The sequence below is a fragment of the Myotis myotis genome, unplaced genomic scaffold (genome assembly GCF_014108235.1).
Source record: "Myotis myotis isolate mMyoMyo1 unplaced genomic scaffold, mMyoMyo1.p scaffold_m19_p_7, whole genome shotgun sequence".
Classification (NCBI taxonomy): domain Eukaryota; kingdom Metazoa; phylum Chordata; class Mammalia; order Chiroptera; family Vespertilionidae; genus Myotis; species Myotis myotis.
The window spans coordinates 67,626,196-67,640,176 of record NW_023416379.1 but is presented as its reverse complement, the minus strand read 5'-3'; the positions used below and the strand labels follow the sequence as shown (position 1 = coordinate 67,640,176).

General features: G+C 36.8%; 1 protein-coding gene across 2 annotated transcripts in view; it reads left to right on the top strand.

Annotated features, from left to right (window-relative positions):
• ADGRB3 (adhesion G protein-coupled receptor B3) overlaps positions 1 to 13,981 on the top strand; it is a 689,753-nt gene that overhangs the window by 372,194 nt on the left and 303,578 nt on the right. For both annotated transcript variants that reach the window (XM_036318196.1, XM_036318195.1), the window contains one exon: positions 6,957 to 7,059. In XM_036318196.1, coding sequence (XP_036174089.1) covers positions 6,957 to 7,059 — 103 coding nt within the window. The remainder of the gene's footprint in view (positions 1 to 6,956; positions 7,060 to 13,981) is intronic.

The window sequence follows — 13,981 nt, the reverse complement described above, 5'->3', positions numbered from 1 at the left end:
CATTTTAGATACCTCATATAAGAGGAATCATGCAGTGTTTGCCTTTTTGCAACAGGCTTATTTCACTTTAGCATAATGTCCTCAAATTTATGCATGTGTAGCATATGACAGAGTTTCTTTCTATAATAATCCTATATAATAAAAGCCTAATATGCAAATCAACCAAACGGCAGAACGACCGGTGGAACGACCAGTTGCTATGACACACACTGACCACCAGAGGGCAGATGCTCGATGCAGGAGCTGCCCCAGCCCATAGGCCCCAGGCCAACCAAGGCAGGTGCCAGTGACCCCCATCCCCTGATCGCCCCACCAGTCACCACGCAGAGGGTGGTGATAGGCAGGGCTGGTGGTGAGGCGGTGGTGAGGGCAGGGCTGGCAAGCAGGCAGCGCCAGGTTGGCCAAGGCGGGTGCCAGTGGGCCACCCCCATCATCCCTCCAGTAGCCCCACAGATCGGCCCTGATCACCAGCCAGGCATAGGGACCCTACCTATGCATGAATTTCATGCATCAGGCCTCTAGTAAAAGCATAATATGCTAATTAGACCAGACAGCCAAACAACCTTCCGGACAAAACTGGGGCTGCAATGTCCGAGCCCCTTGCACGAATTTTGTGCATCGGACCTCTAGTCTTCTATAAGACTGGATAAAATTCCATTGCCTGTGTACCACATTTTCTTTATCCATTCATATCTGTCAGTTGACATTTAGGAAGTATCTGACTCTTTGTTATCATGAATAATGCTGCAGTGAACATAGGTGTGCAAATCTCTTTGAAATTCTGTTTTGAATCTATACCCAGAAGTGGGATTTCTGGATCATATGGTAATTCTATTTTTAACTTTTTAAAAAAATCACCATACTTAGCAGATGCACCATTTTACATACTCAAAAACAGTGCATGAGGCTTCCAATTTCTCTACAACTTTGCCAACACTTGTTACTCTTTTGTTTTTTTAATAATGTTGTGAAGTTTTATCTCATTGTGATTTTGATAAGCATTTTCCTAAGGATTAGTGATGTTGACTATGTTTTCATATACTTTTTGGTCACTTATATATCACTTTAGAGTAGTGGTTCTCAACCTTCCTAATGCTGCGACCCTTTAATACAGTTCCTCATGTTGTGGTGACCCCCAACCATAAAATTATTTTCATTGCTACCTCATAACTATAATTTTGCTACTGTTATGAATTGTAATGTAAATATCTGATATGCAGGATGTATTTTCATTGTTACAAATTGAACATAATTAAAGCATAGTGATTAATCACAAAAACAATATGTAATTATATATGTGTTTTCCGATGGTCTTAGGCGACCCCCAAAGGGGTCGCGACCCACAGGTTGAGAACCGCTGCTTTAGAGAGATGTCTAATAAAGTTTTTTTGCCCATTTTTAAAAATCTTATTGTTCTTGTTGTTTTAGGGATTTCCTTATTTTTTCTCAATATTAACCTTTCATTAGACATATGGCTTATAAATATTCTTTATTATTCTGTAGACTGCCTTTTCACTCTATTGATTGTTTCCATTACTGCATAGACAATTTTTTGCATTTGAGTTAGTACCATTTGTTGAAGAGATTATCTTATCCCATTGGGTAGCATTGGCATCCTTGTTAAAGATAATTTGACTATATGTATGTGAAGGTTTATTTCTAGGCTTTCTATTTATCCATTGATCTTTATGTCATTTTGACTTTCTGTAGTTTTGTAATATATTTTGAAATTAGGAAGTATAAAGTCTCTAACTTTGTTTCTTTTTCTAAAGATTGTTTTGACTATTTAGGGTTTTTTTTGAGATTTCATATGACTTTTATATATTTTTTCTCTTTCTGCAAAAAAATATCCATTGGTTTTTTTATAGGCATTGCATTGATCTATAGGTCACATTGGGTAATATGGACATTTTAACAATAGAAAATCTTCCAATTCATGAACATGGGATGTCTTTGTATTTATTTGTGTTTTCTTTTATTTTTTTTCAGCAATATTTTTTTTTGGTTTTTGGTGTACAAGTTTTTCACTTCTTTGTTGAGTTTACTCATTGCTAAATTTGATGCTATTGTAATGGGAGTTTTAAAATTTACTTTTTTTATTACTTATTGTGAGTGTATAGAATTGTAACTGATTTTTGTGTGTTGATGTTGTATCCTGTAATTTTGCAAAATTTTTTAGTTCTAACATCTTTTTTTGTGGCATTGTTAGGGTTTCCTATATATAAGATCATTCCATCTGCAAACAGAGATAATTCTTTTTCTTCCTTTCCAATTTATTTGCTCTTTATTTCTTTTTCTTGCTTTGGTTAGGAATTTCAGTACTATATTAAATGGAAGGAGCAATTGATGGCATCCTTGCCTTTTTCCTGATCTTGCAGTGAACACTTTCAGTTTTCCACCATTGAGTATGATATAGTTGTAGATTTTTCATATATGGCCTTTAGTATGTTGAGGTACATTCCTTCTATACCTAATTTGTTGAGAGTTTTTTTAACATAAAAATGTTGATTTAAGTGCTTTTTCTGTACCAATTAAGATGAACATACATTTTTTTACCTTCATTATGTTTACGTAGTATATTACATTGACAGATTTTCATATGTTGAACCATCCTTGCATCTCAGCAATACATCACTTGATCATGGTGTATGATTTTTTTTAATGTGATGTTGAATTTGGTATTATGTTTAGAATTTTTGCACCAATATGTACTAGGGATATGGGCCTGTAGTTTTCATTTCTTGTGATATCTTTGTCTGATTTTGTTATCAGGGTAATGCTGGCCTCATAAGATGAATTTTGAATTATTCCCTCCCCATTAGTGCTTTGGGAGAGTTTGAGAAGAGATTATATTTTACATGTTTGGGGGACTTCTTCAGTGAATTAATTTGATCGTGGTCTTTTTGTTGTTATTGGGTGGTTTTTGATTACTAAGTCAATCGTACTATTTATATAGTTATGTTTATTTCTTCAAGAATCAGTCTTGGTAGGAATTTGATTTCTTTTAAGTTACTCAGTTTATTGACATATAGTAGTCTCTTATGACCCTGTTTATTTCTGTGACATCAGTTGTAATGTCTCCTCTTCATTTCTGATTTTTCTTATTTGAGTTTTCACTCTTTTTTTAAGTTATTCTAGCTAAGAGATTATCAAATTTGTTGGTTTTTTTTTAAAAAAAAACAAGTCTTAAGTTTGGTTGAAATTTTCTATTGATTTTCTCTTCTCTATTTTATTTATTTATGCTTTAATCTTTATTAATTTCTTTCCTTCTGTTAACTTTGTGTTTAGTTGTTCTTTTTCTAGCTGCTTGCAGTGTAAAGTTAGATTGATGATTTGAGCTTTTTTTCTTTGTAAGTGGAGGCATTTAGTCATATCTTTCGGTCTTCATACTGCCATTGTTACATTTCATATGCATTTGTATGTTGTGTTTTTATTTTCATTTGATTAAATATATTTTTTAAACTTTTTTTGTGATCTCTTCTTTGAGCCATTGATTGTTCAAGAGAGTATTGTTTAAGTTCCACATATCTGTAAATTTTATAGTTTTACATTGATCTCTAGTTTCATTCTACCGTGGTCAGAAAGAAAAAATTTTTTTCCTTTTTTTTAAAATATATTTTTCATTATTTCAGAGAGGAAGGCAGAGGGAGAGATAGAAACATCAATGATGAGAATCATTGATTAGCTTGCCTTTGGCATACCCCCTACTGGGTATTGAGCCTACAACCCAGGCATGTGCCCTTGACTGGAATCGAACCTGGGACCCTTCAGTCTGCAGGCCGATTCTCTATCCACTGTGCCAAACTGGCTAGGGCAGAAAGAAAACTTGATATGATTTTAATCATCTTAAATTTAAGGCTTTTTATTTTTTATATTTTTTTATTGATTTCAGAGAGGAAGGGAGAGGGAGATAGAGAGATAGAAACACCAATGATGATAGATCAACAGCCACCTGCACACCCCCAATGGGGATTGAACCTGCAACCCAGGCATGTGTTCTTGACTGGAATTGAACATGGGGCTCTTCAGTCCTCAGGCTGATGCTCTATCTATTGAGCCAAACCGGCTAGGACTGTTAAGGCCTTTTAATGACTCACCTGTGATGTATCCTGGAGAATGATCTATATGCATTTGAGAAGAATGTATAATCTGCTGTTGTTGGATGGAATGTTATATATGTCTGTTAGTCCACGTGTTCTATAGTGTTGTTGAAATTCTCTGTTCTTTTTTTTTATGCTATCTGATTAATCTAACCACGATTCTATTATTGTGTTACTGTCTTTCTCTTTTAAGTCTGTCAGTGTTTACTTCATATATTTGGGTACTCAGTTGTTAGGTACAGGTATGTTTACAATTGTTATATCTACCTGGATAATTGACCCTTTCATTATTTTATATATTTTTTATTTGTCTCTTATTACAATGTTTCGACTTAATGACTATTTTGTGTGCTACAAGTATGACCGTTCTTGCTCTCTTTTGGTCATCATTTGTATGGAATATTCTTTTCCATCTTTCCGTTTCTGCCATGTATGTCCTTATACCTAAAGTGAATCTCTTGCAAACAGTTGCATTGCATTTTATAATCACTTTTTTGCTTTCTTTGAGATAGGCTTCATAGATATCCTTCGTCACTTAAGCCTTTATTTAAAATGTGAAGAATAACTTAGGTCTCCTTTGAGTGAATAACTCTACCCATTTTTAAATGTTATTGATGCCAAGTAACACAAACTTCAAGGACAAGAAAGATTGTTATTACTCTAGTCATGAAATGCATTTGGCTGTAGATCAGCTTTCCTAGCAATGAATACAAATGTACTAGTAGACCCAGCCAAGAAGCATTAGTAGATCACAAAGCCTGACATAAGGAGCCAGCTTTTCACTTATGCAAATTAGACTCAGTTGATTGAATAAATTAAAACTAATTTTGTACAATGTACACTTTTTTAATAGGAACCTATTGCATAGTATAAATTTGCTGATTTTTCCTTCATTGAACATTTTGATACCATAATATAATTACATTTTAAATCGACTTGAACAAAAGTTTGATTTTTTTAGTATGTGTTTACTTAATAAGGCATTCAAATATTTTTAGCACTAAAATGTGCCAAGCATAATGCAAATGAGGATATATAAATGCTAGATACAAATATTGCCCTCATGGAACTTCTAATCTTGTGGAAGGGACATATCATAGCATTAATGCATGCAGTGGTAGAAATAAGTGCATGTTGGTAGCACAGGGTGGGGGGTAATGACATAAATATGATAAGAATATTCACCTGCATTAATATATTGACATACATCCTTTCCCACATATATTCTAAATAAGCTAACACACACACACACACTCTCAACGAAAGCCATAGGCATATTTCTTCTTCTAGGGACCATCTCCATCAGGCCAGGTGAGTAGCTGATGAACCTGGCTCAGAGTAACATACCCTACAGAAGGCTGCTTATCTTAGCTACTTATCTTTATCTTGCTTTCCACAACCCAGTTTCCCAGTCAAAATCTCTACGTATCTATACACACAAAGAGATCCTCATAACTCCCTTGACAAATTTATAAATTTCTGGGGTTATTTTTGTAAACTATGTAACTTTCTAAATAATACAAAATATCTGTATGCTATATATATCCTTCTCAATGAACCTTACCATTGATTGACTCACTTAGTATTAAATGAAATACTGGAAACATGAGAGTGGGAGGGGATCAAGTGCAAAGAGGCTCAAGGAAACTGTTGAGGGTGAAGGAGCAGTTGTCTGTCTTAATTTGGTGGTGGCTACATGATAATTACAATTACCAAAAACATTATACTCCTCACTTAAAATTGATGAATTGTATTATCTGCAACTAAAGCCTTAAACAACAAAAACGAGGAAAAAGAGTAAATAATTTTGTCTTTGAAAACTGTTGAGTTCCCAGAATTGTACATGTTCTATAGAAAAGCAGGTGGCTTATAGTAAATCAAAAAGGGGGGCTGAAAAATATATTCTATATATTCTAGATATTTATATATTATAAATATTTATATATATTTGTTCAATATATATATTTCTTCAGAAAGAAATATACTCCTTCAAAAAGCTAAAAGTACAATGACATCTTTAAGTCTCTAAATAATAGTACATGTATAGAATTTTTAAAATGTTGGATGAAACTCTATATGTGCAAGGAGTTGGTTCAGCTTTATGTGTTTATATTTATGTATAATTTTTGCAGTTTGTAAATATAATTATCTTTAAAGCTTCTCTGTGAATGAACTGTACATGTTATGATAGTTTGAAAGGCGAATATGTTCCATACACTGAGCATAATGAGATAAAGAGGTAGCCTGTAGATCTCCATCACTGACATGAATGATGGTCAATAATTATCAACAGCATTTATTTATATTTAAACTCTATTTGTTTTCATGCTACACCACAAATTCATCTTAATGAATTTGGAGATAGTCTTAAATGCCAGGACAGCACTTTGCAAGAAGAATATTTGGTCTCCTGGAGAAAACAAACAAATAAACAAATAAACAAAAAACCTGTCTGATCCATCTTGAGCTCAATGGGTTATATTCATTCAAAGATTACCTGAAAGTTAGAATTCACAGTCCATCTCTCTTATAGGTGAATCAGATTTAAGTAATTGAAAGCTTGCCAGTGCTATTGCTTTTTCATCTTTCCTGCGTCTAAAATGGTAGCAGTCAGCAATAGCTTCCCACTTTCCAAAATGTTCTAATCCACAAAGGGTTTGTTTATAACAAAAAATGAACTGTTCTTTCCATGAATAGTAGTTTAGTATCATGTTTTAAATCTACTTGCCCTATTTTTTTTTTTTTTTTGCTTAGGATTTATTTATTTAACATGCTATCCCAACATGTATTAAGCAATAGGAATTTATATTTGTCATCAGTCCCTTTTCCTTGTAATCATTATTTACTGTGTTTCAGAAATTATACTGTCGTTAATTCCAAAATCATCGTGGTCACAATAAGGCCTGAACCCAAAACAACGGATTCGTTCCTGGAGATAGAACTAGCTCATTTGTCTAATGTAAGTATTATTCACTTGCTTGTAGAATTTGTCTTTTAAAGAATATTACCAGTCGTGTTTTAACCGATAAGACCATAACACATTTTCTAGGCTTTTTAGAGTTGCAATTTGTTATGAGGATATCTTTTTATAGAAATGCAATGCCATATTATTTTATGCTTTTGTTCATTATAAAATGTTCTTCAGTTTACCTGAGATAATGGAAAATTGTTTATCAGTGTACACATCATTATTGGGCTCTGAGTTAGGCAATGGGGGAGATCATGATGAATAAGTACACATCTTACCACAAGGTAGAGAAGACTGCCATGTAAATACATAGATTTAATACAGGGTGGGGCAAAAGTAGGTTTACAGTTTTTCATATAAAAAATAATACAATAATTAATAAATAATAATGCAATGATAAACTTTGTGTTTCATGTACTCACAACTGTAAACCTACTTTTGCCCCACCTTGTATTTTAGTGCTTGACAATATGACTCTCAAATTATTTTAAGGAATGACTAATAAAAAGAGAAGGAATGCTGAAAAAGAATAAAATTAAGGGAAAGTGTCCAACCAGATGTTAATATATATTCCTGATTCAAGAATGAATAGGTCAATGGGCAAAAGGGAGAGTCCAGTAACCAAGTTAATATATGATACAGAAATCATATCATATCAATGGGGAAAGTAATTAATTATTATTATTTGGACAACTGTTTAATCACTTGAAAAAAATTAAGTAACCTAAATAGTTACTATATATTAATGTAACTTCTAGAGACAGTAATATTTGAAAGCAATATATATGGTATGATATAAGAATGCTGCCCTACAAAGTTTTGTAATTGGCACCCTGGTAATAAGAATTACAAGAATGCTAGGAAAATACATGGGCAAATAATCATATATTCTTCAGGATTCTACACCAAAAGCAAAGATTATAAGGAAAAGGAATGCTTTTACTACATAAAATTTAACACTAACCCTATCTAATAAAAGACAAAAAGGGTAATTAACCGTACCTCTGCTATGCTTCCCATTGGCTAATCAGCAAGATATGCAAATTAACTGCCAACAAAGATGGCGGCCGGCAGCCACACAACTAAAGCGAGCAGGAGGTTTGCTTGCTCCAGTGATGGAGGAAGCCAAGGTTCCCTGCCTGCTGTGGCCGGCTCTGACCTCTGAAAGCAACAGCTCCAAAAGCAACAAAGTTTCAATTATAGAAGCTAAACAAACCCCAGATACCTGCTTTCAGCCGGCCATGGCCTCAGAGCTGGGAGCGCCAGTGATGGCAACAGAGTTTCAATTATAGAAGGTAAATAAATCCGAGAATAAAAAAGAAAAAAAAAAGAAAAAAGGGAGTGTCTGGGAGCTTCAGTTGCAGGCTAGCCTGAAAATGGCCCTCAGTCCCTCACCCAGACTGGCCAGGCACCCGAGTGGGGACCCCCATCCTGAAGGGGGTGTGACCAGCTGCAAACAGCCATCAGCCCCTCACCCAGGCTGGCCAGGCACCCAAGCAGGACCCCCACCCTGATCCGGGACACCCTTCAGGGTAAACCAGCCGGCCCCCACCCGTGCACCAGGCCTCTATCCTATATAGTAAAAGGGTAATATGCAAACTGACCCTAACAGCAGAAAGACTGGGAATGACTGGTCACTATGACACACACTGACCACCAGGGGGCAGACGCTCAATGCAGGAGCTGCCCTCTGGTGGTCAGTGCATTCCCACATGGGGGAGCTCTGCTCAGCCACAAGCCAGGCTGACGGCTGCCACCACAGTGGTGGTGGTGGGGGCCTCTCCCACCTCCTCAGCAGTGCTAAGGATGTCCGACTTCAGCTTAGGTCTGCTCCTCGCTGGCAAGTGGACATCCCCCGAGGGCTGCTGGGCTGCCAGAGGGATGTCTGATTGCCAGCTTAGGCCCAATCCCCTGGGGAGCAGGCCTAAGCCAGCAGGTGGTCATCCCCCGAGGGGTTCCAGACTGCGAGAGGGCACAGGCTGGGCTGAGGGATTCCCCCCCACCCCCCACTCCGGTCCTCTAGTCTATACTAATAAAAGGGTAATATGCTAATTATACTGGGAGACCGGACATCTTCCTACCATACGACTTCCTTCTGGACAAAGCCATGATGGTGGAGGCCAAGGCAGAGGCAGTTAGGGGTGATCAAGCCAGCAGAGGAGGGCAATTGGCGCCATGCTGCCAGCAGGGAAGGGCAGTTGGGGCCATGAAGCCAGCAGGGGAGGGCAGTGCGGGGCCAATCAGGCCATCAGGGGAGGGCAGTTTGGGGCCATCAGGCCAGCAGGGGAGTGGTTAGGTGGTAATCAAGCTGGTAGGCAGGCAAGTGGTTAGGAACCAGAGGTCCCAGATTGTGAGAGGGATGTCTGACTGCCCACAGGGATGGGGCCTAAACTGGCAGCCAGACATCCCCCAAGGTGTCTCGGATTGGAGAGGGTGCAGGCTGGGCTGAGGGACCCCCCCCACACACATGCATGAATTTCATGCGCCTCTAGTAAAATATAATGACAAAACAAAAAAATATATAACATCTATACTAATAAAAGGGTAATATGTTAATTAGACCGGTTTGACCTGACATATTCTGGTCGTCCGGCCCTCCTTCCGGACAAAGCCATGGTGGCAGGGGCTGAGGCAGAGGCGGTTAGGGACAATCAGGCCAGCAGCGGAGGGTGGTTAGGGGTGATCAGGCCAGCAGGCAGAGGGGTTAGGGGCAATCAGGTAGGCAGTCAGATGAGTGGTTAGGAGCCAGCAGTCCCAGATTGTGAGAGGGATGTCCGACTGCCAGTTTAGGCCTGATCCCTGCAGTCGGACATCCCCTGAGGGGTCCCGGATTTGGAGAGGGTTCTGGCCTGGCTGAGGGACACCCCCCCCCCCCCAATGCACGATTCTGTGCACCGGACCTCTACTTTAAAGATAAATGGCAGAAAAAAATACATTTTCAACATATTTTTCAAACAAAATATTTGTATATCATGTTAAAAGCTTTTATAAGACCTCAAATAAAAATTATATGTATAAACTTACCAATAGTAAAGGAAGCAAAAGACAAGAACAAACTTGCAAAGAAATTATAAAAGCAATGAATAATATTATGCCAATATTACTAGCCTCATTATTAATGAAGAATTGCTTGTTGGCTACTATTTTTGTCATAGAATTGTCAAATATAAAATATTTATATTCAATACTAAAGTTGGTGACGTTTTAGAGAAATTAGGCAATTTTATAAATTCTTGTTGAACAAACTGTGCTAATTTTTCTGAAAAACCTTTTAAATGTTTCACCTTTTGACCATCAATTTTAAATATAGGAATTTGTTCAAAGGAAATAAAGAAAAATTTGTCAGCATTCTTACTTAACTATTTATGATAGCAAATTATTTTAAAACCACCTAAATACCCAGTAGAAATACATTTATTGTCAAGTTAAAAATACATCAAGTTGCAGGCAGTATTTATAGTTTATATAAGCTGGGACAAATGTAGTTTTACAGTTATCTATATGTAAAATAATACAATAATTAAAAAAACAAAACACTGTAGATCACACACAACAGTATGGTGATTACCAGCAGAAAAGAGTCAGGTAAAGTAGAGGGGGATGTAAAAGGGATAAGTAGTGATGGAACGAGACTTGACTTGGAGTGGTGAGCACATAATACAATATGCAGATGATGTATTTTAGAATTATACATAGTTTTATTAGCCAGTGTCACCCCAATAAATTCAATAAAAATGAATAAAGAAATAAAATAAGAATAAACTCTGTGTTTCACATACAACAGTAGGCCTACTTATGCCCCTCTCTATATGTGGGCAACAATAGAAGTTTTAAACATAAGATAAAGGGGAGTTAACTCTAGGGTACTACAGAGTAGGAGAATGGATGGGCAGCATTTCAAAGTGCTAATTTAAGGGTCAGAAAAGGCTTCTTATAACTATCTAGGTGCTCCAGTGTTCTAAATCTAAATACTCCATTCCAGAATGACAAGAACCCTTTCTTAAATCCATACAACTGCAACTGAAATTCTTTGCATTTTGTTCAGTCCTTTTTAGAAATTTAAAATATCTACTTATCCCTTATATAATCTCTTGGAATACTTCAGTCATTAATGAGGAGGAGCAAGGAAGGTGATTCCTGTTATGGTTTTCGTAATTATATGTTTACTAGAGGCCAGGTGCACGGATTCGTACACTGGTGGGGTCTCTCTGCCTGGCCTGCGGGGATCAGGCTGAAACTGCTCTCTGACATCCCCCAAGGGGTCCTGGATTGCACGAGGGTGCCGACCAGGCTGAGGGACCTCACTAGTGCATGATCGGGGCTGGGGAGGGACCGCGGGAGGGCTCCAGGGTATGTCTTGCCCATCTCGCCCAGTCTCGATCACCTGGACCCCAGCAGCAAGCTAACCTACTGGTCAGAGCATCTGCCCCCTGGTGGTCAGCATGCATTATAGTGACTGGTCCAACAGTCGAACAGTTGGACGCTTAGCATATTAGGCTTTTATTATATAGGATACTTCCAATATTAATGTAAGGTCCAACAGTCGAACAGTTGGATGCTTAGCATATTAGGCTTTTATTATATACACATAGGTTTTTTTTTATTCCTTAAAAAATTTTTATGAAGTTGACTTTTACATGCAAGTAACAGAAGCACAAAGTGATTGGCATTTTCCCAAATTGATGTACTTAGTGAATGACATAATGGGATTTATAATCATATTCTGTTTTACAAAACCTATTTTGTAATTTCTGATTTTTCCTAAAAAAACAAACAAAACAGCCTTGGTTTATAAACAATGACAATTATCTTTTTTTGTAAACCACTTTTTACTAAAATGTTTCAGGCTTCCTAAATTGCTTAATGAAAATATCAAATCTCTCAGCAATAATTTTAAACATCATAATTAATAATTAACCTATTAGGTCTTTTCCTACTTTTGTCATACTGATTCTAACTTAGAGAGTGTGTTTGATCACTATACTATCTACTTCCTCAAACCTTAGAATAGCCATGATTTCCTCACTGCATTGAAACCTGGGAAATAATTTTAACATTGCTTTTGAGTAAGGAATTTATTTCTTTGTATGCTCCAAATTTGTTAGCACTGGCAAGTGTGGCTCAATATGTACACACAGACATATACACATGCACATGTACACATACCCATCATTAGTCTGCTTTGGTTCTGATGGGTCTGAACCTGCTGTGACTTTTTAAGGTCGATAATATCCCTTTAAAATGAGTTAGAAAAATCAGTTATCTTAGTGATCTGGTGCTTTATTAACATTGCAAGCTGTAATACACATTATTTTTCCAAATAAAAAGTCTTTCTATAGTTCCATATCTCATGAAGAGATGGATTGGACTGTCTGGCCAGCAGTTTTTGCAGTCTAATCTTGTTGTCATTCTTTTTATTTCTTCCTCTGAGCAACAACTCCAATGGCCTCGTTAGGGTGATACTGCTATCTTTCAGGACTGAACAAATGCACCATGTTTATTTGTAATTTTCAAACTGCTCATATTCATAAAAGATCTCATGGGAATTTGGACTTGTGGGAGTGTGTATTTTTTGCCATATTTGCTTGCATATGAATAGGATCAATCTAACAAATTAAGGAGTTTGTTTTATGTGCATAAACTAAAATTAATCATCAACCATGGCCTTTGTAAATAATAGTGGGAAACACAATGGAAGACTGTAATGAATGTGCTTGTTAACATTAGATAAGCGTGAGAAACAATGAAAAGAGATTCCAACATTCATCAGTGGGTATTTTTATGAATATCAAAGGCTGATAATAATCTAAGAAATTAAAAATCACTTGGCAAAGCTTAAAGTCTAGGCTTTGCATCTATAATTTCTGCAAAGGATTTTTGTATACCTTTACTTTTATTTATTTTTATTTTTAAATTCTTTATTGTTTAAAGTATGATATATGTCTCCTTTTTCCCCCATTGCCCTCTCCCCAGCCGCTCCCACCCCCCAGCATATGCCCTCACCCCCCCTACTATCTGTGTCCAATGGTTATATTTATATGAATGCATATGTTTACTTTTAAAATTACTTTTCTACCGTTGTGTTTTGTCCATGTGGAAGAAAGAGATTTCTGATATTTTGCTTGTGTAAAGCTCTTGGTAATTTTAAAGGAGTGTCATGAAATGCTAACTAGACAAGAAGATTGATGGCTCTGCCAACAGCTGAAATTGAGATAGAATCATTCTCTACTTACAGCTATTTGGGGTGTATCCTAAATTTCAGTAAGCATTCTTCTCCATTACATTTCAAATTCTGTTTATTTTTATTCATAATACATAGCTAATATTCTTCAAAAAGATTTAGAATAATTATTCTGTTGTTGGAGAAGGGCTCAGCAAACTTTTTCAGTTAAGAATCACATAGTAAGTGTTTTAGGTGTCTGAGCCATAGTTGTTTCTGTCCCATCTATTCACCTATGGCTGTTGTAGAGTGAATGCAGCCATAGACAGCATATAAACAAGTGGGTGTGACTCTGCAATAAATTTTATTTTCAAAAATAGGTAGCAGACCAGATTGATCTCCTGGTCCATGTAGATTGTCATTCCCTGTGTGGTAAACAGAATAATGGCCCCCAAAGATGTTCACACCCTAATCCCCAGAATCTGTTAATATGTTATGTTACACATCAAAAGGGACTTTTCAGATGTGATTAAAAGTAAGGACATTGATGCCCCACCAGTGTGGTTCAGTTGGTTGAGTGTCATCTCATGAACCAGGGGTCACAACTCAATTCCCAGCACATGCCCAGGATGCAATCCCTAGTAGGGGGCTTGCAGGAGGCAGCCTATCAATGTTTTTCTCACATTGATGTTTCTCTCTCTCTCTCTCTCTCTCAAATCAATAAAAACATACTTAAAAAAATAAAAAGTAATG